We start from the raw sequence: 24,557 nt of genomic DNA on the forward strand, positions 1-24,557 counted from the left end.
GGGGGGGGGGGGGGGAGGAATCAAAGCTGTCCCAGTATGTGTAGGTTAAAAGCCAGAATGCAGTTGGGTACTGCTTACAAAAATTCTTGGCTTTGGCTTAGCCTTTCTGCTACTGGGAGATTTGCTGTTGGCTTCAGTGACGCTAGAATTAGATCAGTCATAAGTGTGTTGACAAACCCCACCCTTGATGTTTTTACAGTAGCCCCATTCTTGCTGGAGAATTTTTATGCATCCATTTGTAAGAGAAGGTGAGATTTTTTTCCAAGTGCATGCTGGCAGAAGACAGCAGTGGTTGGATTTGTGGTCTCTTGCTTCTTATCAAGTTCAGAGAAGGTGATGAAACTCTCTGGAAAATATTTATTAAAGGTCATGTCTGGGTCGGATCTGCAGATGTGTGAGTTTGTTCCAGCCAGGATACAAGCTGTTATTGATGTTAATATTTTTCTCTGCATGAGGATATAAATGGAGCAATGGTAATAGGTCGGTAGTAACACAGATGCTGGATTTTTGTGATGTTGAGAGCTCAGAACATGTGATGAAAATCACAGCCATGTGTACAGGATTGTGCACAGCTGCAGTTCTCCAGCTGGAGCTTCCTTACTGCTGCACAATTTCCTACAATACTCCAGTTTGTAAAATGACCTTGACTGCACTGTGAGGGGAGAAGACACTTGCGACTAATAGCATGAGCTTCCAGCACGCAAGCTAAAGGGAAAAAAGATTGTTAGTTAGGAGCTGTATTACCTTCTGGCATATTACCTTCTGACATGGTCAAGCCATAAGGGAGGAACAAATGCCTGCTTTCACTCAGCATGGGTAATGTGTGCTTCCCAGTCTCCAACAGCTTTTGCATCTAGTCCCAGAATGGGGAAGGCCTGTATAGAACAAACCTGATAAAAGTAGGTGAATATAAAATACAGATAAAAGCTTTTGTAGGCTTGCTCAATGGTCTTGCACTGAACTAGATGTGGGAGGGTAACTTCTCAGCCCAGGACCTGAAGTGTCACCATGCCTCTGCCATCTCCCTGCGTATGTGAATCTGAGAATGGCAGAAGCGTAAGATGCTCATGCATAAATTAAACTTCTGGGCTGTACTGCCAAGAAATACTGTGCGCTAATGTAGTTATTTGTTTTCTTTAATCAGAGTGGAACTTGTGTTCATTGTTCACCTGGTTTTGTTTGCTTGGTTCCAGACCATTCAAATTGGTCCTTTTTTTTCTCCTCACAATCCATTAGCTCTTTTGGTCTATTATCCTCAAAGAAGTTTGGCCTATTTTTCAATTTAAATCTTCAGTGTAACTTTTTTCTGGCAAAGCTACAAGTTTCTCTCCAGCATGGTTGGCTTCTTCCTTTCTATGGAGGGTGTGGGAGCTAGGTTCTGGAAATTTGCTCTGTGGCTCCTAGAGGGAGTCATAGAATCGTAGAAAATTAGGGATGGAAGTGACCTCAGAAGTTCATCTAGTCCAACCCCCTGCTCAAAGCAGGACCAGCCCCAAATAGGTCATTCCACCCAGGGCTTTGTCGAGCCAGGCCTTAAAAATTTCCAAGGATGGAGCTTCCACCACCTCTCTAGGTAACTCATTCCAGTGCTCTACCACCCTCCGACAGAGAGTTTTTCCTCATATTCAGCCTAAACTTCCTTTGCTACAACTTGAGACCATTGGTCCTTGTTCTGTTATCTGCCACCACTGAGAACAGTCTAGCTCCATCCTCTTTTGAAACCCCCATCAGGGAGTTGAAGGCTGCTATTATATCCCCCCTCAGTCTTCTCTTTTTCAAACTATATAAGCCCAGTTTCCCACAGCCTCTCCTTAGAAGTCATGTGTCCCAGCCCCGTAACCATTTTTGTTGTCCTCAGCTGGACTCTGTCCCATTTGTCTACAACCTTTCTGTAGTCGGTGGCCCAAAACTGGATACAGTACTGCAGAAGTGGCCTCAGCAGTGCAGAACAGAGGGGAATAATTACTTCCCTCAATCTGCTGGCAACGCTGCTACTCATGCAGCCCAGTATGCTGTTAACCTTCTTGGCAACAAGGGCACGCTGCTGACTTGCACCCAGTTTATTGTCCACTATAACCCCTAGGTCCCTTGCTGCAGAGCTGCTACTTAGCCAGTTGGTCCCAAGCCTGTAGTGGTGCATGGGATTCTTCTGTCCTAAGTGCAGGACTTTGCACTTGTCCTTGTTGAACCTCATGTTATTTCTTTTGGCCCAATCCTCCAATTTGTCTAGTTCGCTTTGAATCTTAGCCCTACCCTACAGCTTATTACTGTACCCCCCAGCTTGGTGTCATCCACAAACTTGCTGAGGATGCAGTCCATCCCATTGTTAATGAAGATACTGAACAAATCAGCCCCAGGACTGACTCCTGAGGAACCACACTTGATACTGGCTGCCAACTAGACATTGAGCCATTGATTACTACCCGTTGATCCCAACTATCCAGCCAGCTTTCTGTCCACCTTACAGTCCATTCCTCTAACCCATAGTTCAGCTTGCTTGCAAGAATGCTGTGGGAAACTATCAAAAGCTTTGCTGAAGTCAAGGTATATCATGTTCACTGCTTTCCCTGCATACACAGAGCCAGTTATCTCATCATAGAGGGCAGTCAGCTTGATCAGGTGTGACTTGCCCTTGTTGAATCCATGCTGACTGTTCCTGATCACTTTATTCTCCTCCAGGTGCTTAGAAATGGATTCCTTGAGGATCTGCTCCATGATTTCTCCAGGGACTGAGGTGAGGCTAACTGGTCTGTAGTTCCCTGGATCCTCCTTCCCTTTCTTAAAGGTGGGCACTATTATTTGCCTTTGTCCAATCATCAGGAGCTCCCCAATCACCATGAGTTTTCAAGGATAATGGCCAGCAGCTCTGTAATCGTATTAAACATATTAACTCCTTTAGCACCCTCAGGTGCACTGCGTCTGGCCCCATGGGCTTGTACACATCCAGCTTTTCTCAATAGTTCCTAACTGTTCTTTCACTACTGAGGGGTGCTTACTGTCTCCCTAAACTGTGCTGCCCAGTGTAGTAGTCTGGGAGCTGACCTTGCCTGTGAAGACCAAGGTCAAAAAGGCATTAAGTACTTCAGCCTTTTCCTCATCATCTGTTACTAGGTTGCCTCCCCCGTTCAGTGAAGGACTGACACATTCCCTGACTTTCCTTTTGTTGCTGACATACTTGTAAAAACCCTTCTTGTTGCCCTTGCTAGCTGCAACTCCAGTTGTGCTTTGGCCTTCCTGACTTCATCCCTGCATGCAACACGCAGGCAACCCTGGCTCAGTTACCTTCCCAGAGCAGGATCTGGTGCCTGGTTCCTCTTCCTTTTTCTCTTGCTCCCAGCAAACTGCTTGCAAACTGTCCTCTTTGCTTCTGCCTGTTCACGGAGTCCTTTTCTTAAAGTCTCCAAAATCCCTTAACCTTTATGGACTCTTACCCCAGAAAGCACTGGTCCCCCAAAGTGAAAAAAGGCCTGAAATGCACACTGCCTGAGGAGCAACTTGGAAACAAATGCTCAGGGGCTCTGTAGAGGGCCTGTTCCTTCAAAAGAGAGGCTCAACTTTTGCCTTTGGCACTATCAGGGAGTTGCACTTCCTTGATGCCCAAGTTTCCCTGACTGAGAAGTGGTCAAAATGGTCAGGAAAGAATCAGCAAAGTTCAGGTGCTCGCTATCCCAGCTACAGCATGCTTCCTGTATCCCTTGTGTCCTTGGAGCGGAGCAGTGAGTGTTAGAACCAGCTGCTTAGGATTTACAGTACCTGAGAATTTTTATGCACTGCAAAAATCTTGTGGGTCTAATAAAAGATATCATCTCTTCTATGAGTCCTGATTGCCTTTTCCTCTAGACCAATTACGGGTACAACCTGGATACCTGACACATGTAAGATATTGAATTTTAGCTGATTTTTTAAAAAAAAAATTAAATCTTTATATGTTCCTAAGCAGGAAGCAGCTGTGACCACCTGAAACCTGAGATCCTGCACCTGCCTTTGTTTCAAGGTAATTTGCATCTTCACAGATCCTAATAGGTGAGAGGCTTTATACCAGCTATGAACTGACTGCCCAGAGGAGTTTTCCATCTATTGACTATTGAAATCTTATGAAATATGAACTTTCATTTCTACCCAGGAGAACTTTTACAATCTTTTCTCCAATGTCTGATGAAGGGTGTTTGTGCTCAAAAGCTTGCAATTAAAGACATTTTTTTGCAAAAATCTTGTTGGTCTAATAAAAGATATCATCTCTATTATGAGTCCCGATTGCCTTTTCCTCTAGACCAATACAGCTACAACCTGGAACCCTCTATACGCTGAGGAATTTTTAGTTGGCCAGTTCAGGTTAGATTGTATCCACTGTTCCACCTGAGGGGCTGCTAAAAGCGAGTATAACTTTGGTCACAAATTGTTCTAAAATGTATGCTGAACTCTTGTCTGCTGGAAGCAGGCTTCAGATCTGATAGCGAGATTTGACAGGTGCTCCTACCAAACTGTAGGTTAGTCCCAGGCAGAAATCCTTGACCCTGGACTCCTGTATAAATATGAACTGGTTGGCAGAAATACAATGAGATGGCTCTCTACGGAGAAAAGATTTTTATTTTAAACCAAGCAGAATTTTGTTTGCAAAGTCATATCATTTTGATGAGGTTTTATGTTTTAAAAAATAGGGAAACGTGAATATTGTGCATCATGAAATTACACTTTCAAAATTGACTTTATTTTATATAAAAACATTAAAGGGTTTTGAAATCCAAAATGACCTGAAATGAAAGGGTTTTGGGAGGCTTTTGTGTGGGTTTTTTGAACATTTAATTTTTGGAAATGTTGCCTCTTTGTTCTGATTCGGGCTAGAAAAGAGATTTGAAATCTCAGGTTTTCTACAGGATGGAAACTACATTGAAACCACATAAAACCATCTCTGTCACAGATGGTTGATAATGGACAAGTCAGACAAGATGCAGAGGAAAAGCCAGACAAATAGGGTCTGCGTAGGAGGGGATACAAAGCAATGTAATAAACTGAGTTGAGCAGAAATGCAGAGGCTTCCTGATGTGATATGCATTATTCTCTGGCATCAGAGAAATGGGCGATGTCAGAACAGCTTTTACCCTGACATTTCTCATTCCTGTCTTGGCCAAAACAAGTAGGTATGAAAGCACCCAAGTATTTTTTACAAATCTCTAGCCTCCTACCAGAAATGAACATATGGAAATATTTCGTATTTTTTCTGAAACAGGTATCCTGATCTCTTGACACTACTCTTTGGATTCACCTACTCTGCTTTCTAACTCTTCTGCTCACTGTCCTTAAATGGTGCAGTATGGAAGACTGACAGTATTTAGCTTTCTAGACCTGCTTCCTACTATGTTCACAGTTGGATTTGCTGATGAGAGAATGAAAAGTTAAGTTGTTTGTCTCTCTAACTGCTTCGTCCTCTCAAAAGCCAGGACAGCTGCAAGTGGATTTTGTCGCTTGTGGTGCTTTGTCAACAGAATTGCTGACTCAGCGCCAGTAGCAAGGCAAAGGGCTGCCCTAGGCCACACATTTGCAAACTTGCTGAAAGCTATGGAATTTTATTGCCATGATTAAGGGTGAAATTTGACCCAGAGAATCTGTCTAGAGTCATGTTGTGAGAGACGAGGAACACCCTTTGATATTCTGGTTTGAGTTCAGGCTGTCATTTGTAACGGGCCCCAACATTTAATTTATTAGATGGGTAAATTTGATTTGGAAGCCAATGATATGAGAATGGAACTCTCCCTTGGTAACATTACTTTGGTTTTTCAAGGGAGGATCACATTTGGTACCTCTCCCAACCCCATGTTGACCATATGTGGATGCAGTTAGTTGCAGAACTGAGTCCTGAGGTGGTTGCCTATATACCCTGTAAACTGGTATAATTTCACTAGGCCAGCTGTGCCACTTAGCTGAGGAACTGAGCATCCCCATGCTCCTACAAATTACTCCATAATGGATGACCACACCTGCCATTCCATTTTTGCAAATTACTTTAAAAATAGGTAGAGCTTTAACCACAGCAAAGAAATAAGCAGCTAAACAAACGAGCACTTGCATGTCCCATTTGTTTCGTGGAAGTTTTCAAGCCCCGTTAATTAGTTTAAATTAAGATGAAGTGCCTTCACTTGAATGGATAATGGCCAGAAATAGTTCCCTTTTTCTACTCGTGAACGTGCACGGCTGTTCAAATTTTAGAAATTACTCTAATTAAAAATTAGTGCTGGACTAATTTAGCTTTCTTTGTTAATTGGAGCCTAGAAGCAGAATCAGCCTTCTGAGTTGTATGATAAATTTGTTGGTATTTTTACAAAGAGCACCTGATATTTTTAAAGTATTTTCTAACCAGTCTTGTAATCTTCTACCCCCTCATTTACCACATACAGATAATCCTGCTGGTGAAAGAGAAAGGAGTTTTATCAATTAGAGCATAAAGCTGTTCCATACATGGTTTTTGTGATTTATTTTAAGGATTGTCACTCCAGAGGAAAAACTTTGAGAGATGTGCTGAACAATTTAATAAGGATCTAAGCACATCCCTAATATGAAATAGCCTTTCCAAGATGACTGTTAAAAACCTGAGTGGCGTGACTGCTTAAAATTGTCCTTCCAATTGTTTAACTGACTTCCATATAGCTTGTCCCTTCTGCTGTTTCCATAAAGTCTTCTTTGTACTTGCTAGTTGCAGACATTCACACATTTGTGTTTGGATTCTCTAGGGAATTAGGGATGCACCGATAAAGATTTTCTTGGCTGATACTGATCGCCGATTATTGACCAGCTATATTGACTGATACTGATCCAATAGCTGATTTACAGGAATGCAGCTGAGCAGCCTGGAGAGCAGTGTCCTACAGATAAGTCTGTGGAGGGGAAACGGGGGCACAGATCAAGGCCACCATGGTGATGGAGGGAGTGGGGCTGGGGCAGGCGCTGCCTAGCCAGGGCTGTGAATGGGACCCTGGGCCAGGGCATGGGACAGAGCTATGAGTGGCTTGTCTCGGGGAGGTGGTGGGTAGGGGGGGTGGCTCCCCACCACTGCACGCACTCCTGGGCAAGGCATGGGAGGCATGTGCCCCCCCAGATTTATGCACAGGGTGGAGGCTGGCTGCCTGCTATGGGCTCAGGGCCAGGGGCTGCATCAGCTTGTTGCTGGTGGGGGGTAGAGGGCTGGGAGTGGGGCAGGCTCAGCTGTGTGCAGCGGGGAGTGGTGACAGTGCTGTGAGGGGTGGCTGCGGAGAATTTTGGGGTGACTATAGCTCCCAAGCTTCCCCCAATGCCACCCCTGCTCAGGCATTCTGCTTTTCTGCCTTTCCCTCAGGAGCCCTGTGCCAAGAGGCAGGTAGGGGGCATGTGGCTGGCACGAGGCTCCCAAGGGAAAGGCAGCAGAGTGGAGTGCCCTGAGCAGGAGTGGTGCTAGGAGGGAGCTTGTGGGGGCTGTAGCCACCTCAAATTTGCTCTAGCCCTCCCGTAGCCATCTGTCCTAGCCCTACTGCTGCCTGCCCTGCACAGCTGAGGCTGGCACCACCCCTGACCTTGAGCCCACAATGGGCAGCCTGGGAGGGCACATCCCCCCCATGCCTTCCCCTGGGGTGTGTGCAGTGGTTGGGAAGCCGCCCCTGCTCTCCCATCCCCCCATGCCCTTTGAATGAGCTGTTCATGGCTCCATCCTACTCCTGGTCCTGGGGTCCCATTCACTGCCATGGCTGGGCAGCCCCTGCCCCACTCCCCCCCTCCCTCACCGTGTGGGTTTTGATCTGCCTCCCCCATGTCTGTCCCCTCCGCCCGACTTCAAGAGCAGGACGCTGCTCTTGATGCTGCCAGGCTTCATTCCTGGCCACGTGCATGCATGTGGCTGTGTTTACCCAAGCAGCCCTTATTGGTGGCATTAGTGAGTGCTACATTAGCCAAAAAAAAGCTGATAGCCGATAATGTTAATTTTCCTTTTATTGTTGCTGATCCGATATGTGACAGATATATCAGTGCACCTCTATAGGGAATTCTCCTGCATGAAATCTTAACTCTGTTGGAACTCTAGGAGTTCTGGCATTGACCTCAGTAAGTTAAGATTTCACTGCCTGAGCTCAGACAGCTAACACAAGGCCTAAATACCATTTATATTTCACTTTAAGCTCTGTTTAAAGAATCTGAAGAGAGATTTAGCCTTCCGTCTCTGTAGGGGCTTTGTTCTGTTTTTGTATACATCTGAGTGTTTTTTCCATGTTAAACTGATAGCAGTAGCAGTCCTTAGTGGACTTCATGGAGTTGCTGGCATTATTCCCTCTGCTTGGGGTAGGGTTTTTGTTTTGTATTTCTGATTAAATTAATTATGATGTGGACCGCATGGATGTGAGGGAGGCGTGATGGAATGGTTTTTTCCTTTGCTGGTGGCATGCACAGGATCTGATGCCTGAAGGTGAAGCTAAAGAGAAAGTGGTTTCCAACGAGATGTAGTTTCCTAGTTGGTGGGGGAGGTTGAACCCTGGAATGAATTCTGCTATGTAGGAGTAGGCTTTGGTGGTAGTTGGAGGTTCCTGGAGCACTTCTGAGGAGGTACTTTATAATCAAAATTAAAGCATTTTTGGCCTAGATGTGAAGTTAAGGAAGACTAGGGTAGCCTTTTTTGGGCTACGTTTCCTTCCCATCTTTATCTGCCTTCCTCTGGAGCTTTCTGTACTGTGTTCTCATATAAGAAGGGCTTAGTCAGTCTGTCTGTCTGTGACATTCTTGGAGCACTCTGATTGGTTACTGAAACCATCGATCAGAGCGTTTTGGACAGGAGGTGGCAGTGCGGTGGAACGCTGCCATGATAGTGGGGATGGAGCAGGGGGCGCTGGCCTCGCCTTCCCTCCCCCAGCCCTGGCTGGCTCCCATGCCCACTCACACCTAGTGCCTCCCAGCCCTGTGGTACAGGCAGGGGACAGCGCAGAACCACGACCCCCTGCTTGCCAGCAGGGAAGGAGCTGGTGCTGAGCACAGGGAAAAGTATGGGAGCCAGCGGTGTAGTGGCGCTGTTGCACATGACAGCCGCCGGTGCCATTGCCACTCACCGCTCCATGCCGCCACCGTCACCACCACTTGCCCCCGTGCCTGCGATGCTTTCCTCCGTGGGTTGCTGCTGGGCCTCACACCCAGCCAACAGTGTGTTGATTGTCAGCAGCCCACGGAGCTGCATGGGTGACTGGCCATGGGAAAGTGACACAGGCACAGCAGCGGCATGAGGTAGTAGGTGGCAACAGCAGCAGTGGCCACCACATGCAAGCCCCCCAGTCTGGCTGACCGGGTGGCACCTGTATGGCCTGCAGGGGGCGACACTGCCCTCGCCCCCTTGGCCCTGCTCTTGGAAGCGGGCACAGAAGCACACTCCCCTCCCCTCCCCTCCGCCATTCAGACCCTTGCTGCTTTCCAGGAAAGGGGTCAGGGAGGTACTGTGGTGTGCTGTGTGGAGCCAGCGGCGCCCAGTGTGCTCTTCCCCCTTCTCCCCCAGGTAAGAGGCAAACTGTGGGAACACACTGGGGGAGACACCAGCACTGCACGCTTCATTCCCACCCACCTGCACGTACCCCCTATGGCCTTTCTACCCTGGGGATATGCATACTCCCAGTTGACCACTCCTGTGCTAGACTAATTGCCAGATATGGGGTCCGGGAGGAATTAGTCTCCACATCAGATTGGCAGGGATTGTGCAGAAAGCAAAGGAGTCTTTCACTTTACAAATCAGTCCTTCTTGGGAAGTAAGAAAAGTTTCAAGAATTTTTGCAGTAAATAGAACCATTCTTTAGTGAATATGGACACTTTCCAAAATTGCAGTAATTTGAGTTAAACTACCACCCAAACCTCACAGGCTTTTCATGCAACATTAAACAGATATTTAAATCAGCAGAACTTTGCATTTGAAGTCCTTACTTCTGTTGAGAACATTTCTACTAATAGAAAACAAACATTTGAACTGAAAAAATCAATGAATGTGATGTTATATGGGCTAAGGGAGTTGTAATGCTTTAATTCTACAGAAATAGTTAAAGCACTTTAACTTAAGGGTGTGTAGGCAAGCCCTTAGGGATCAAATGGACTCTTGAAAATGGGATTAGCTGCTTTTGAAAGTGTTGTCCATTGTCTCTTTATTATGCTTATTTTATGACCATGGGTGTCTGATCTTCATTTAGCCTTTTTTTTTTTTTTATTTCACAAAGGGAATCCTGCTTGACATTATATGGGACTCATGGGCCGTTTACTATAGGACCTTCAGTCTCTAATGTCATTTTACACTACATGGCACAGAAAAAAAATAATTCAGTTGCCACCTTACGACTCCCAGAGGTGATCCCTAACGTTCAGTGTTTGGGCACACAGGTCTGGCAAACCCCATTTGGCCTTAGTGAAGAGGTACACAGAGGAAACAAATTGCACAGAGGAAACAAATCCAAACAACAGCACTTCTGATGGCAATCAGAGGAGGATGTCATGGGCTAAATGAGCATGGAGTTTCTCTAGTGAAACCAGTGGGGCACATCAGAAGAATTGGCCCACCATATCACTCCCAGAGGTGATCGCTAACATTCAGAGTCTGGGCACACAGGCAGGCAGCAAGAAAAGGTGTGTCCTATCATTAGGTATGGCAGGAGTGTGTGCAGTCTCAGAACCTAGTTAAACACTACCTGTTCTGTGTGTATGGCTTTTGTTTTCCAGGGCTGTTGATTCAGCATCTTTCACGAGCATCAAAGTATTTTTCTGAGAGAAAGATCCTTTAAAATATAAGACTGCAAGACAAGTCATATGTTCAGTCTAGGCTACATAAGCTTTTGTTGAAAAAGCTTAGAGATAATCAGAACCCCTGAAGGATATAGTCGCTGTTTCTTGGTTTAAGCTCTGGTAAACACAGAGCATTGCTATTTATCTCCTACTGCAGCAGCAATAGACAGGCTCAGCTTCCTTTGTCTTTTCTTACAGATTTCTCTTTCTCTGTGTCGCGTATGAAGTGAAAAGGCTTTAGAACACACTTGAATTTGACTTTAAAATCCTCCTGCAAAAATCTTCCTTTTAGCAGATTTCCATTTATTAGAATTTTCTCTTTTCCTTTCCCAAGATGGGTTCCTGAGGTAATAAAACCTTTTCAGCTTGTGAAGTCGCCTTGATAGTCCTCCTTTCTTGACTGTCTTTTTAGTTAATTTTCAATTCACTTATGTATATTGCATCTCTCTCTGTGTTTTCCCAGGAGATGCTAGACTGTAACCTCTTACACTACAGTTCAAGGGCTTTCAGAAAATGTATGTGGGGTAAATTAGGCAAGCTGGAAACTAACTAATGCTAATTCATTCACAAAGGTTGTATTATCCAGCTACTCTACCTTGTTTAAAGAATAGAGGCACCTTATACCAGGGTTCCAGATGGTATTAATATTCCCAGCATGCAGGTCCTTAATTGCATGGAATATGTCTGAGCAAATCTCCCCTCATTGCACTGCTCAAGCTCCGGGAATGGAAAGGTCAGAGCTAGTGGAATCAAAATATGTCTTTCTAATTTTACTAGCATAAGTTCCTTAAAAATCCAATCAAACTGCCAAAATAGGGTACAAATGGAGAAGGCCATACCAGATGCCTGTTAAAGCTGTTATCTGCTCTAGCTCTGGTTGGACATTTTGTACTGAGATTTGCTGGAGAGGAAGAGATGGGCATATATGTGAACCCAGATTTTCTCCAATGCTGAGATCTGGTGATGGCTTCTTGATACTCTAGGCTGATCCGTGCCTAGCATAATAGGAGCAACCTAGGGGCTGCTGTAGTTTCTGCTTGCTGTTAAAGGCCCCAAGGAACCCTGTGAATCCAGCCCAATTATCTTTCTGCCCCTTGACCCATATTCAGTGACAAGTTGTGGCTTAGTGGAGTGCTATGCCAGCTCTGAGATAAATGAGAAGTCCTCCATAACAAAAGAAATCCCTGGAAGCTAGATCTGGCTCCTTAATTCTTTTTACTTCTAGAGCAGTAGTGCTTGACCGTTAGTTTTTGTGGATCAGATGAATGGTGCAGGATTAGTCTGCAGGTTGGATCGGACCCTGTGTGCCAGGTACAGGGCCCAGGATCCCTGCCCAGTTCCAGGTGCCATGATCAAGACTCTGGGGCCCTGCATCGCATTCATCCAGCCGCACATGCCAGGATTGGGGCTCTGTGACCTCATGCTGCCTCTCTCTGGCCCTGGGCACCAGTATTGGACCCACACTGCTCTGCACACCCCTTCTAGCATGCAGAGCCATGGCCTGAAGGGTTTCCCATGGACCTGTGGGGAGCTTCATGGGCCAGATGACCTTGAGTTGTAGGCTGGATCTGGCCTCTGGACCAGGGGCTGAACACCCCTGTTCTAGAACAACACGTACAGGCCAGAATGCAGGAGAGGATCTGACAGGTTAGGCACATACTTTTTGGAAAGCATCTTATTGTCTTGCATGCAGTGATGGTGAACAGTAAACTTGGGGGAATAGCCACAACAACACATATTTATGAAGACATTGCAATGGTGCTGGTCTGTAAACAGGCAAAGCAATATTCCTCTGGAGGACCCTTATGTACTTTCTTATAATGTAATGAGTTGCTTAACATGTACGATTCATATCCTTCCTGAAATGGTTTGTGGTGCTCCACTTGAACTTATTGGGACCAAAGGCAGGTCATAAATCACAGAGCAACCCAATTATCTCTGGATTGGGTTTGCTATGATCTGGGGAAAAATATTAGAGGGTTTTTTTTCTAGTGAACCAGAATGATTCTTGCAACATGACAATTGCAAGAAAGGTGCTGACTGTTTCCTGGGGCAGGATTTCAGTAATAATAATACACTTCTTTGTCCTTAACCGATCACCGAAAATCTCAAGTGCCATTTAGAGCAGAAGTAATTCATGCCATGTACTATCTTAAGGATAGAACCGTGTGAATAACTTCATGTTAAGTTCACTTTTGATACTGAAACAACTAGAGGCCAGATTCTATTCCACCTATTAGGCATCTAAGTGGACTTGATTGCCTCAATACAATCCCATTCTACCCTGTTCAAGTTCCTGAAAGTCAATTAATGCCTCTGCTTTTGCAACACACTGTCATCTTTTCCTTAAAACTGATGGGAGAGGCAAGGATATCCTAGGATATCTATTATTGGACTGTATCCCAACTATACAATTGGTCCAACAGAAGATATCACCTTAGGAAATCCTTGCCTCTTGTATAATTTCTGGACCATCATGGCTTCAACATCACTCTTATATGATTTGAAAAGTGAATTGCAGAAAACCAGCGAGGGGGAGCATGCATAAGTCCAGCAGGTGGAGTAGAATCTGACTGCTGGGGGAAAAAATTGTTTCAGGCTGATCTGGAATGAAACATTTTCAAAGTTTTCAGAAAATCAAAATTTAATTTCAGGGCACTTAAGATTTGATCCAACATTTATTTTCTTTTCATCATAGAAGCTTTTCTAAGGTTTTGAATTTTCTTTTCAATAAAACAATGGTAAATTCAAAGCAAAAAGTAATTTTGAATCAAAACCTTAATATTTCAGGTTTGTTCAGAATGTTTTTTTGGTGTGCACTTCAGTCAAAACAATTCGGAGGATCAAACAAGAATTAATTCACAACATGTTTTGGGCAACCTGAATCTATAGTTATCAAATTTTAAAAAATGTCTAGAAATTGCCTAGCTCTAGTCAATAGTCGGAAAAAACTACTTTGACAACCTCCACCGCTCAATGCCTGGTCATCCCTGTCCCAGAGGAGGCTGGTGATATGGAACCTATTTTTGTGTAGGTTAATTGGCATCATCCTCTGAAATATTTGAAGAGAATGAGGCTGCTGAATCTGGCTCTCACCTCCTATATATGCCTCAAGAAAGCCCACAGAGCTTTAGCTACTGGGTAATTTAGATGGATGAGACTCTGTGGAATCAAGGTGCTGAGTGGAGGGTGTTGTATCTCTCCTAAACTGCTGCTATTTCTCTGCATGGTTAGAGGTAGGGTGAGAGAAGCTGAATTTCCACTTCTTCCATTTCTTTGGACTGTCCCATGGGAGAGTGTACAGTAGGCAAGTGGTAGTTCTGTGACTGCTGCTGCTTTTTGTTTATACTGCTGCCCAGCGCTGTTCTGTGAAGCCATGTGAATTCTTTCACTTGGCTGCTGGATGCGTAAAACATTTCAACAGCATATATGCTTTCCCCACATCAGAGCTATGATCTTTCTCCATAGATTATATGCAGTGAAAAGAGTAAATATCTCAGAGCTGGCTGTTACAAGGCTACATTTAATTAAAACATCAGCAGTCCAAAGTAATGCTAAGCAGCAAGGATTTTGTGGTTTAATGTATTAGTTTATATTAGGTCAAAAGCACTATGCAAGTGGGGCCCAGTCCTGCCATGTTAATTCTGTAGGGTTTGCTTCTCTTGGAGTCAGTAGTTTTGCCAGAGTGAGTTTTAGTGTCCTGTTGGCGAGTCTGTGTTTTACCAGGAAGATCTTTTTATCATATCAGTAGTTGCTTCCAATTTACTGCTACTTTGAAATGTGAAGGTGAAACTCGCATTTGGCCTGAAATCCCCTTGATTCAAAACCATTTTGAACTAGGGTAGAAATTTCTGGGCTAGGTTGTGATCTCACACCTTGCTCTGGGCAGGGAAAAGTGCATAGTAGCAATAGCCAAGGAGCAAAGTAGGAACAAAATTGGTCACAATTGGATCAGTGCTTTATGAGGGAAGTAATACATGTCAGGCCTGTACCTGGTGAACACTGTCTGAGTAGTATTCATAACTTCTGGGCTGTTCCAAGTGCCCCGCAACACTTGTTTGAAGATTGTTATATGACAGTCTACCTCCTAATGTAATGTTCTTTTTTTTTTTCTCTGCTTGTTAATGTGAGCACTTCATGATGTATATCAGATTCTCAGGTTGTATCAAAAGCAGGACTTGCAATCAAGTGTAATTTATATACCATGTTTGTCTCTTTCAGCTCAGTAAAGTTTTGGACGGTGCAACCCTGAGCGGTGTGATGAGAGATGGCTTTAGGAAACAATACCCAGCGAAGTTATTCCATCATCCCATGCTTCATCTTTGTCGAAGTAAGTGCTAGCTTACCAAGCCAATGATTAAACTGGCTGAAGTCTGTGATTATCCAGGTAATCAGTTAGAGCAACTGTAAAATAGGTCTTGTTTTGGTAAAGAAAGGAAAATGACTAGAATTGTATTAGTCATGTGCAAATACAACTTTCCAGTTTAATAAAGCATGATGGCTAAGGGCTAGCTTGTGTCTGAGATTCCATTCCAACAATGGGGTGTGGGCAAGTAGTAGTCCTCCTGGCCATTACAGTGCTACCTGGGTTAGTCGGACCTTGCATCCAGATGCACAAGAATGAGCAGATGGTACAATCTCAAATATACATGAGTAGAGAATGAACAAAGCATTAGCCCTATTCCCATCTGTTGGCTACCACAGCTGAGGTGAGAAGGAGGTTCAGCAGTCACTGGTGGTGTAGTCCAACAGGAATTGGCCTCTAAAATCTCTCTCTTGAGCCAAGATGAAATGGGTGAGGAATTGCTATATATAAAGGTGTTGCTGAGACATGATGCAGCATAGGAACTGCATTCAGGCCTTTGGATAAAGTCACAGTCTAGCTCTACTCAGCCTGTAGACTTGGTGGCCAACCCTTTTAAGTCAGGAGGCATTTACTCAAGTGAATGGTCCCATGCAAGTCAGGCAAGGGCCTTCTACTATTTAAACGAGAGAGTGGAATTGGGCAATGTTCCCTCACATGACATAAATGCTACTTCATTCATTACCCATTTAGGGAGAAATCTAATCAGATCCTTTGCTGGCTGGGGATAGAAAAACTCTATCCACCTAGCTGGTTCTTAGGTGCTGATTTTATTTACTCTAGTGAGTTTGTGCTTCTTGCAGTGACCAAAGTAAACAAGTAAACACAAGCATCTGTAGAAAGAGTCCTCCTAACCTTGGGAATGGATCTGGTTTGTTTTTGCTTTTTGCAAGGAAACTTTTGCCACCTACAGTTGTTTGATCCTTAATATCCATGCCTTCCACTGTCCCTGAATTGTGAAATTAACATCATGGGCTGAATTATGACTAGGTCTGTGATGGTTCCCAAAGGAGACAGGGGCATACCACTGGTCTAGGCTAGGAGGCCTGTTGTCTGAGTCCTTGTCATCCATGGGTCTGAGCAAGCTCCTACTGAAATCCAATGGCAAGACTTGAAACTCCAGTAGAGTCTGGATCAGGTCTGTGGAAAGCAAAGACTTCATAGATGGCTGCCTCCTCAGAGGGAGTCAAGAGTGTGCGGAAGAGTATGGGATTGTAGCAAGTGCCTCTCTAGCCTCATTCATCCATATTTCCCTCTGCACTGTGCCATCTGTGCTAGGGTGGTACTCCTTTAGTCGCATGCACTTTCATACACTGGTGCCCCAGAACCACAGTCCAGTTCCAGATTGGTCTGATCCAAGGAGCAGTGAAGTTGGTGAGTACCTCTCTTGTGCCTTGAATGGATGTTGGTCAAGCTCTATAAGAAAAGGAATCTTAATGCTCAGTGAAGATTACGGCTACGTGCAAATCAGCCCTGCCTTCTGCATGGAATACAGTCACGTAGATTTCAGGGATGATTAATCAAATACAATGGAAAGACTTGACCAAATCATTAGAGAACTGTAGTACTGTGTCCTAGCTTGCCCAACTATGGTAGAAAACTGTGTCTAGTGAATGCTTACAGGTAGTTAACCTTCAGCTTGTGTGTTACAGTGCTCCTGAAGGGTTTATTGCTAGCATAATCCCCAGTTTTACAAGGAGTAGGCCTTTGTTTCCAGGAGAAACTACAAGGAGTTAAGCTAACAAGCAGGAAGGAGATCCATCTTTCACCAGTACACTCATCCCTTCCACTATTTTATTCCAAATGTCCTTTTAAAAAAAAGGGGGGGGGGGTCTCGGAAATAAGATGTTTTAAATTTATAGCCTGAAAGAACCATCACCTGCAGATTTTTAGCTCTCTAAATGTGTGAATGATGAGTCTGCTTGGTAGCACTGCAGACAGAGTTATAAATTGGCCTTCCTGTACTCAAGACTGACATGGACATAAAAATAAATCAAGTCCCAGAAGGAAAGAAAGAGCATTGTTCATTGTCCAGGCATACTTTCCCTGTCCTTCTGCATGCTAGACATGATAATAATAGTCAATTTTTATTGAAGAAGCAAAGCCAGAGAAGCATTGTTTCTAGTGGATGTTTCCTGCTTTGACACTGGCTTAGACTGGGTCTTGCTGTAATCTACTGTACATCTTTTTCGAGGTATCTGTTTGTCTTTCTGTAAAGTGATATGGATTTTCAGTTCCAGCCTTGCAGAATTGGACTTTGAAGGCTCTTTCCATTTATCCCTGGTATTATAACTGTAAATGGCAAATGGAATGTAATTTCCCACAGGAAAGGCAGAGACTATTGACATCAGCCCACTCATTCTTAGAAGTCACCATATCTCTTAATAAGCCCCACTAAAAGCATTTTTGCCTTTCAAGCTGCAGTGAGGCTGCTGCTGACAGGAGACTTTTTCAGTGGGAATTCATTGGACTACTCCAACTAGCCAGTCCTATGCTAGACAGCCTTTGTAGGCTTGGTCTCTCCAAAAGGGAAGCATAAAAGTACTCTTAATCCATAGGAGCTGGCTGGCTGCATGGTACTGCTTTCCAGCTGCTGCGTCAACACCAAGGACAGGTACAAACTCACTGCATGCTCCCATGATAACATGCTGCATGTTAAAAATTACTGTTGTATCAATGGAGCTGTTAAGTGATTGCAGATGGGAGGATGGCTGGCCTGCAGTTGTTTATATTTTGGTAATCCCTACATAGCCCCCTTGACCCTGGTATTTGAAATCCATGTAGCAATGGGCTCTCCTTGCTCTGAGGAGGATATAATTGGATCATGAAGTCAAGTCTCCCTCAGTCAATGGCAACCATGTAGTAGACACTACATCTAAGGCACAGGTTTTCAACCTTTTTTGGTTGGGGTACCCCTGGCGGCTGGTCAATGAGTGGGGGGGGGAGGTCCCCCACACAGCAGTGAAACTGGAAGTGCCACCAGCTTCTCTGTGCCACTGCTGTGTACTCCCTGGGGCCTTCTAAAGTACCCCCTGGGGTACATGTACCCCCGGTTGAAAACCCCTGATCTAAGGGATCCATGAGTACAACCAATTGTGACCTGTCCAGCCATAAAGCACCCTATGCCCACCTTATATGACCTTTTTTTATAAAAGACCAAGAGCCATAAAGACTGCAGTATGCCTTAGGAAGAGAGACAAGGGCCACCTTGCATGCCTTGAGCTTACAGTCCAAACAGGCAACATAGACAGTGGGGAAAACAGAGCTGAAATGATTTGTCCGGGGTCATGTATCAGGTCAGTGGTAGTCAGTTATGCAACCCCGGTTTCCTTGGTCCTAATTCCTAGTCTTTTTCTCTGAAACCCAGTGCTTCTCCCATTAACCTCTGAGTGAGATAAGGCCCATCCACCAAGATGTTTGAGACACTTGCCCTAATGCAAAAACTGATTTTTACTTCATAGATGAGCTCTCTTAAAGCTTCATGCAGCAGATCTTTGGTAACAGATAAGCTACTATTCAATATGCTGCCTCGTTTAAGGGAACTTAAAATAGAATTTGATAACAGCGATGGAGAACAGTAGATGCAAACAGTTTTGACATTTTAAATATCATCAGGCATTGATCTGTGAAGATTTGACAGTTTCATAATTTCTGTGGTTATTCATACATCCATTTTCTCAATCTCATTTTTCTCCACTCAGCTAACTTCTTTTAGCATTCCATTTTTATAAAGCCTGACCTGAAGATGAATGGTGCAGTGTAAGAACTTATGCTCCATACCAGACTTTTCCAACATCCTTTTTATATTAAGAATTTGAACTTTTTCATAATATAGAAATAACATGCAGTACTTAATATAAAATGACAGAAATGTTAAATTAATATTTCCATTCCCAATTAGAAGAACCATGTCACATTAAAAGCTGATTTGAAACCTAAATAAAGATTCATTAAAATCATTTTCAGTCACTTATGGAATGGGTGTCTGTATTTAAAAAGTTCCAAGTAGTTTATCTTACTTGATCCTTTTTATTGCACCTTATTAGGTCTCATTTTGTTCTGCCAGCAGTGTAGCATTTATTTCTGAATATTGTATGTCAGGTACCCTGTAACAATGATAGGTTAGGTATTCCCTTGGTGGTCCACATGAGGAACTGTGGCTACGGTGACACCCCAGGAAATCACCCCTTTTCTTCTGCCATGGACACTGCAACATTGGTGCAGAGCTTGTAGCTAGGGGTGCACCAATAGAGATTTTTCGGACTGATACCGATAGCTGATTTTTAAGGAGGCGTATCAGCTGATACCAGTCTGATTTCTGATACAGCTGCATGCAGCTGGTAAGCCTGTTATGATGAAAGGAGAGGGAAGAGCTGTGGGAGTGCAGGTCAGCTCCCCCCATGGTGAGGGAGGGAGTGGGGCTTGGGTAGGCGCTGCCTAGCTGGGGCAGTGTGGGTGCAGGACAGAGCTGTGGCTTGTCTCGGAGGGGGGCTCCTGCTACTCACCTGGGGGGTGGGGCATGTGCCCCTGGATCTGCGCAGTGTGGAGCAGGGTGAACTGCAGCTGGGGGCTAGGGCCAGGGGCCATGCTGTGCTGTGCTGTACTCGGAGCGGGCAGCAGTGGCACTGGGAGGGGAGTGCCCCATGCCATGCCTCTTCCCTCTCCTTTCACTGCAACAGATTTAACAGCTGCAGACAGCTCTCCATGCTGCTGGGCTACACTCCTCGCTTCCTATGTGCTATGCTGCGGCTGCACATACACATAGGCATTTATTGGCCTGATTATAGGCCACTTGAGGCCAATTTCTGATCTAGTCAATTTTATTTATATTGGTGCTGATCCATTATTGGACTGATGTATCAATGCACCTCTATTTGTAGTCTACTTCTAGCCTGGGAAGTCCTAGTGACTGGGTTTCCAATGGGCATAAAGGACAGTGAGGTAGAGGAGGGTAGGTGGGGAAAAGGAGTTGCAACAAAGGGGCCGTTTTGCCCAGGCAAAACGGACATATCAGGGAGCAAGACCTGTCCTCTGCTCCATCTACAACAGCTCTGGAGCTGTCATATATGGAGGAGGGGACAGGTCTTGCCCCCTGATATACTCTAAGAACCATTGAAAGAGGCCCCAGGGAACGCATCCAGATGAGCACGCACATGCTTCTTGCAGCTTCTTCAAGCCCTTTGAGACACTGCAAGAGGCACGCGTGGGAATAAAAAAATGTTCCCCGCGCTGCAGATTTGCAGTGCAGGGGCAAAATTAGACCCCTGCATATCCAAGGGTCAAAAAAATACCCTGGGCAAAAAAAGCAGGGCTCTAGTAGTAATTGGCCTATTTTGTCATATTTAGTGATGTCCATTTTTAGCATGCTTAGTTGAAATATACTTTCCTCTTTGGCTTGAAATATGTTTACTGTTGCTAGCCATATTTTCCTGCATTATATAGAATGCACACATATATGAATTTTGAAGATGGGTCCCTGAGCCTATGCACACATTTGTAAATTGCTTTACAAGACTGAATAATTCCATTCCTTCCAATGTACTTTTTTATCGAATCAGACACACAAAAATAGGGCAAGAAGAAACCGCAGGTGGTCGTACAGTCCTGTGTGTGCATCTTTGTAGGATCAAGGCTTGTGTCTGCCTAATTTTACCATGTTTCAGCTATCATCCACACTCGCAAGGAAGAGAATTCCAGTAAAATAATTGCATGCGTTACACGAACATTAGGATGACTATGAGGAAATTATATGCCCATTGTTAACAATTCACTGACTTTGAGTAAGACTGTGTGCCTGTGACTGAGGGCAGAATTTCAAGCGTTATGTGTAAACAATATGACGGACAGGCTCTAAAGAGGTGTGTGTTTATAACAGCAGCTTTCCTGCAAGGGTTTTAATGGAAATGTCTTTGTCTGATCAGAGTTGCTGATTACAGAGAAGTATCTAATTTGAGTGGCTCTGATGCGAGTGATATGACATGCCATGTTGTTTTTTGCTTTTTTGTACAGCAATCACTGAATGATGGCAGAGAGGTGGGGGAGACGGGGATAAACAACAGTACTATGAAAGCTTTAAAAGGTTAGACATCCTTCAAATTCTGTGATTTGAAGCTCCTCCCTCACCATGCTAAATCCTTTGATTTTTTTTGCCGCAGGAAAGCTTGTTGCAAGAAAAGTGGAAACACTTTCTTCTTGACATCTCTGTATATTGTGCAAAATATAGTTAAGAGGATTGTATGGGAAAATTCTCCCCAAAGAGAGGGGACATGCAAAAAGATGAAATTGTATGACCCCCTTGTATTTGACCTTAAGGCATCTCTGGCATTCTGTGTTCTCATGTTAAATGTGTCTTATATTTCTTGACTTTAATTTTGGGCCATGTTTAAATCTCAGTGAAATCAGACATAGTTTAATTCATCACAGTGGGTCTGTTCTGGATGTTCCATAGTGTAACAAGAGCTAAAATATGGCCCATGAGGAGCATGTAAATCATGTAAAGATAAGCTGATAGCTAAGTGCCAATGCAATAAAAGGGACAATGCAATAAATAGAGAAGACGACCATGCCCCAAAGGGGCAGGCTATAGTTTTTCCCCAAGCCCTGCATGTATATCAGCATACCTGTAGCACAAGAAGGCAGTCATGCTTCTAAGAAGCTCTTGGCTTTCCCTTACTGCAAGGGGTAGTGGTATCTTGTGCTAGCAGCACACTGTATCATTGCTTCCCCCACTAGCCAGTTTCTGGAAGTAATTCGAGAAGTTTTTTTCCTTCCTGTAAAATCTAGAAATCCTTCTTGATCAATGAGGATTATTCCAGAGTCTGAACCCACGTATAACTAAAGAGCATACAACATGTCTGGGATGTCATAAAATGAAGAATTTTGTGACATCTTCAGTGAAGGGCACCAAGGGATTTCATAGAAGGAATGGAGAAATTTTCAAAAGGTTAGTGAAAGGGTAGTTCACTGTTCATGTCCCCCCACAGCCTGCTTAATGGGAGCATGTGGCGCATAAATCAGGGCTTGATGCAATTTTTATTTTTCCCTTTACACTTCACCTTTACCATGAGATTCCTCGTTTGTGCTAATTCTGCCTATGCTTGCATGGTAATGTTGATCCCGTCTCTTCCCCTTGGAAATGCTGACAGAAGCACAAGCCCAGCCTAAATTATCCTGTGTGGGCCAGATCCTCATCCATCCATTAGGCATCTAAGTAGACTTTGTCACCTAAATGACATTGTATTCCACCTTGCTTGAATGCCTGAAAAACTGTTTATGCAAAAGCCAGGTGGGTCCTCCTCCTTCTCACTTTTTTTTTAAAACTTTTTCTTAGGAGTAAGCTGATAATGTGTTACCAAAGCAGACACGTTAATGGATTTTGTTTCAAGGAGTTCTTCTTGTATCTCTACAGCCCATTTTACCCTTTTGTTACATATGCTTGTGCTCATTTACTGTACTTTGCAAGATCTTTCATTGTACACGTGCCTTTGAGCAGCAGGCATTTCAGCAGATATTGCACAGTCTGAGGCTCCGTGATATAGTTACACATGGTTGAACCAATGGTATAACCCCACTTCTTCATTAGTTCCTTGGAATCTCCAACTCCAGTTCATAGGCGGTTGAGGCATCTCCACCTTTGTTATGCTTCATCAGCCCCTGGTGGTAAGGACTTGGCCACTGTAATATACATTTTTTCACCGTTAGATATTTTCTTTAGACTCTTGTTCCACATCTGTAGTCATGTCTCCTTGGTTGTGGCATCAAGAGGCTGGTGAGGAAGCTCCTATGTGATTTCAGACATTTGTGCACTGTGGGATGGTCATACAGCAGGTGTCTCACGTTCAGTTTGTCTCAATCATTCTGTCCTGCTGGCTGCTGCTCTTCTGATGTCAGGCAGAGCAATGCCATCTAGCAAGTGCATGCTGTTTAGGCTGGTAGGCTTCAGACATCCTGTCATACATTGGCAGCTATTATTCAGAGTGAGGTCAAGGCACTTAGCATGTACAGATCTATCCTGTACAGGGTGTGCGTACTCGGCAGAGGAGAAGCTGAGCCAGACAGTGGTTGGGATGGTTGAGGGCCTAGCTCCTCATTTCAAGTTGGTGAGTTTATATAAAATGTTGTTACAAGTGCTGCCCTTTGCTTTTGTCTTCATGATGTGTTCTTTGTGTGAGAGGCTTTGACCTAGGGTGAATTTGGACAGTGGGATAGTGGAGTCCTGGACCATGTAATGTTGAATTGGTAGTTGGCCCCTTGGTTTTTCAGATAGAAGTCACATACATGTGTTTTCACTGGGCTCATGTAATTGGTTTTCAGGGTAGTATGAGGGTAAGCCAGCAAGTGCCTCACTTAGGGATGTTTCAACATGGTCAGAGCCATAGGCCATTATGCGCAGGCCGCCTGCAAAGATTAAATGTTTTGTTTACAAATCAATTGGTTGGTCATTCATATAGATGTTATATAGCAGCGATGCGAGTACACTTCCTTGGGGGAGGCCATTAATCTGTTGCCTCTATCTGCTTTGCTTTCCATCCAATTTGACAAAAAAGTCTGTTTTCAGTTTGGGTTCATATCAGCTCTGTAAGGTGTAGGACTTTTGTCATTTCCAGGGTCTTGTGGAGGAGTCGGTGGCTAACCATGTTGTAGGTGGCTGTTAAGTTGATGAACACAGCTCCAGTGCCTTTTTCAAAACCGTCCTTTAATATGTTGAGTTAGACTGAGCAGCTGTTGACTTTCTAGGGTGAAAGCTGCCATCTTTGGGGATTAGGTGTTTACCCATGTATGTGACAAGCCAGTTCAGTATCAGTCATTCACACAGCTTTTGTGTGTGGCATGGCAGGTAGATCTGAGCCACTAGGCAGGTAGGTCAGATCGTTCTTTCCCTGGCTTTAGAAGTGCCGCTACCTATGCTTCTTGCCATATCTTTGGAATTTTTTGACTGGCTGTGCATGACATGTATAGGCAGAGGAGCCATTCTTGAGTCTGAGATTTAAATTCCTTGATGCTTTTTTTTTTTTTTTTTGGTAAGTATGTTATCAAAACTGGTTGTTTTCCTGGTCTTCAGTGTGTTAATACCTATTGTTGCTGAGAAGGGGCTTGTAAAACTCAGGAGTGCTTGTACCTTTCCAGTCTGAATTTTTGTTTTTTTGTTTCTTTCTTTCTGAGGCCCCCCTGAGTGTCCCCACTGGCAAGAACTGTATATATGTACATACTTCTTTTGCTCTTTTTTGTTTTTCTGTCTAGAGTGTATGGGCAGGCCTTGCAGGCCATGCGTGCAGGCCTTGTCCTTGAGGCCCAGATCTTCCAGCCAACCTGTACATGATCTCCACTGCCCCCCATTTTTCACCCTCCCCAGAATAAACCTTTCTTAAAAGTCAAAGTCTTTCTTTCTTTCTTTGTTTCTTTCTTTCGCTTTGGACGCACCGGACCAGGCTCGCTT

General features: G+C 44.2%; 1 protein-coding gene across 1 annotated transcript in view; it reads left to right on the forward strand.

Moving 5' to 3' along the window:
- The window catches only part of PLPPR1 (phospholipid phosphatase related 1), a 296,435-nt gene that overhangs the window by 97,025 nt on the left and 174,853 nt on the right, over window positions 1-24,557 (forward strand). Inside the window, exon 2 of the mRNA XM_019517067.1 lies at window positions 14,980-15,088. Within this exon, the coding sequence (XP_019372612.1) occupies window positions 15,026-15,088 (63 nt within the window). The 5' untranslated portion in view covers window positions 14,980-15,025. The remainder of the gene's footprint in view (window positions 1-14,979; window positions 15,089-24,557) is intronic.

The sequence above is a fragment of the Gavialis gangeticus genome, unplaced genomic scaffold, assembly GCF_001723915.1.
Source record: "Gavialis gangeticus isolate Ggan-Ray unplaced genomic scaffold, GavGan_comp1, whole genome shotgun sequence".
Classification (NCBI taxonomy): Eukaryota; Metazoa; Chordata; order Crocodylia; family Gavialidae; genus Gavialis; species Gavialis gangeticus.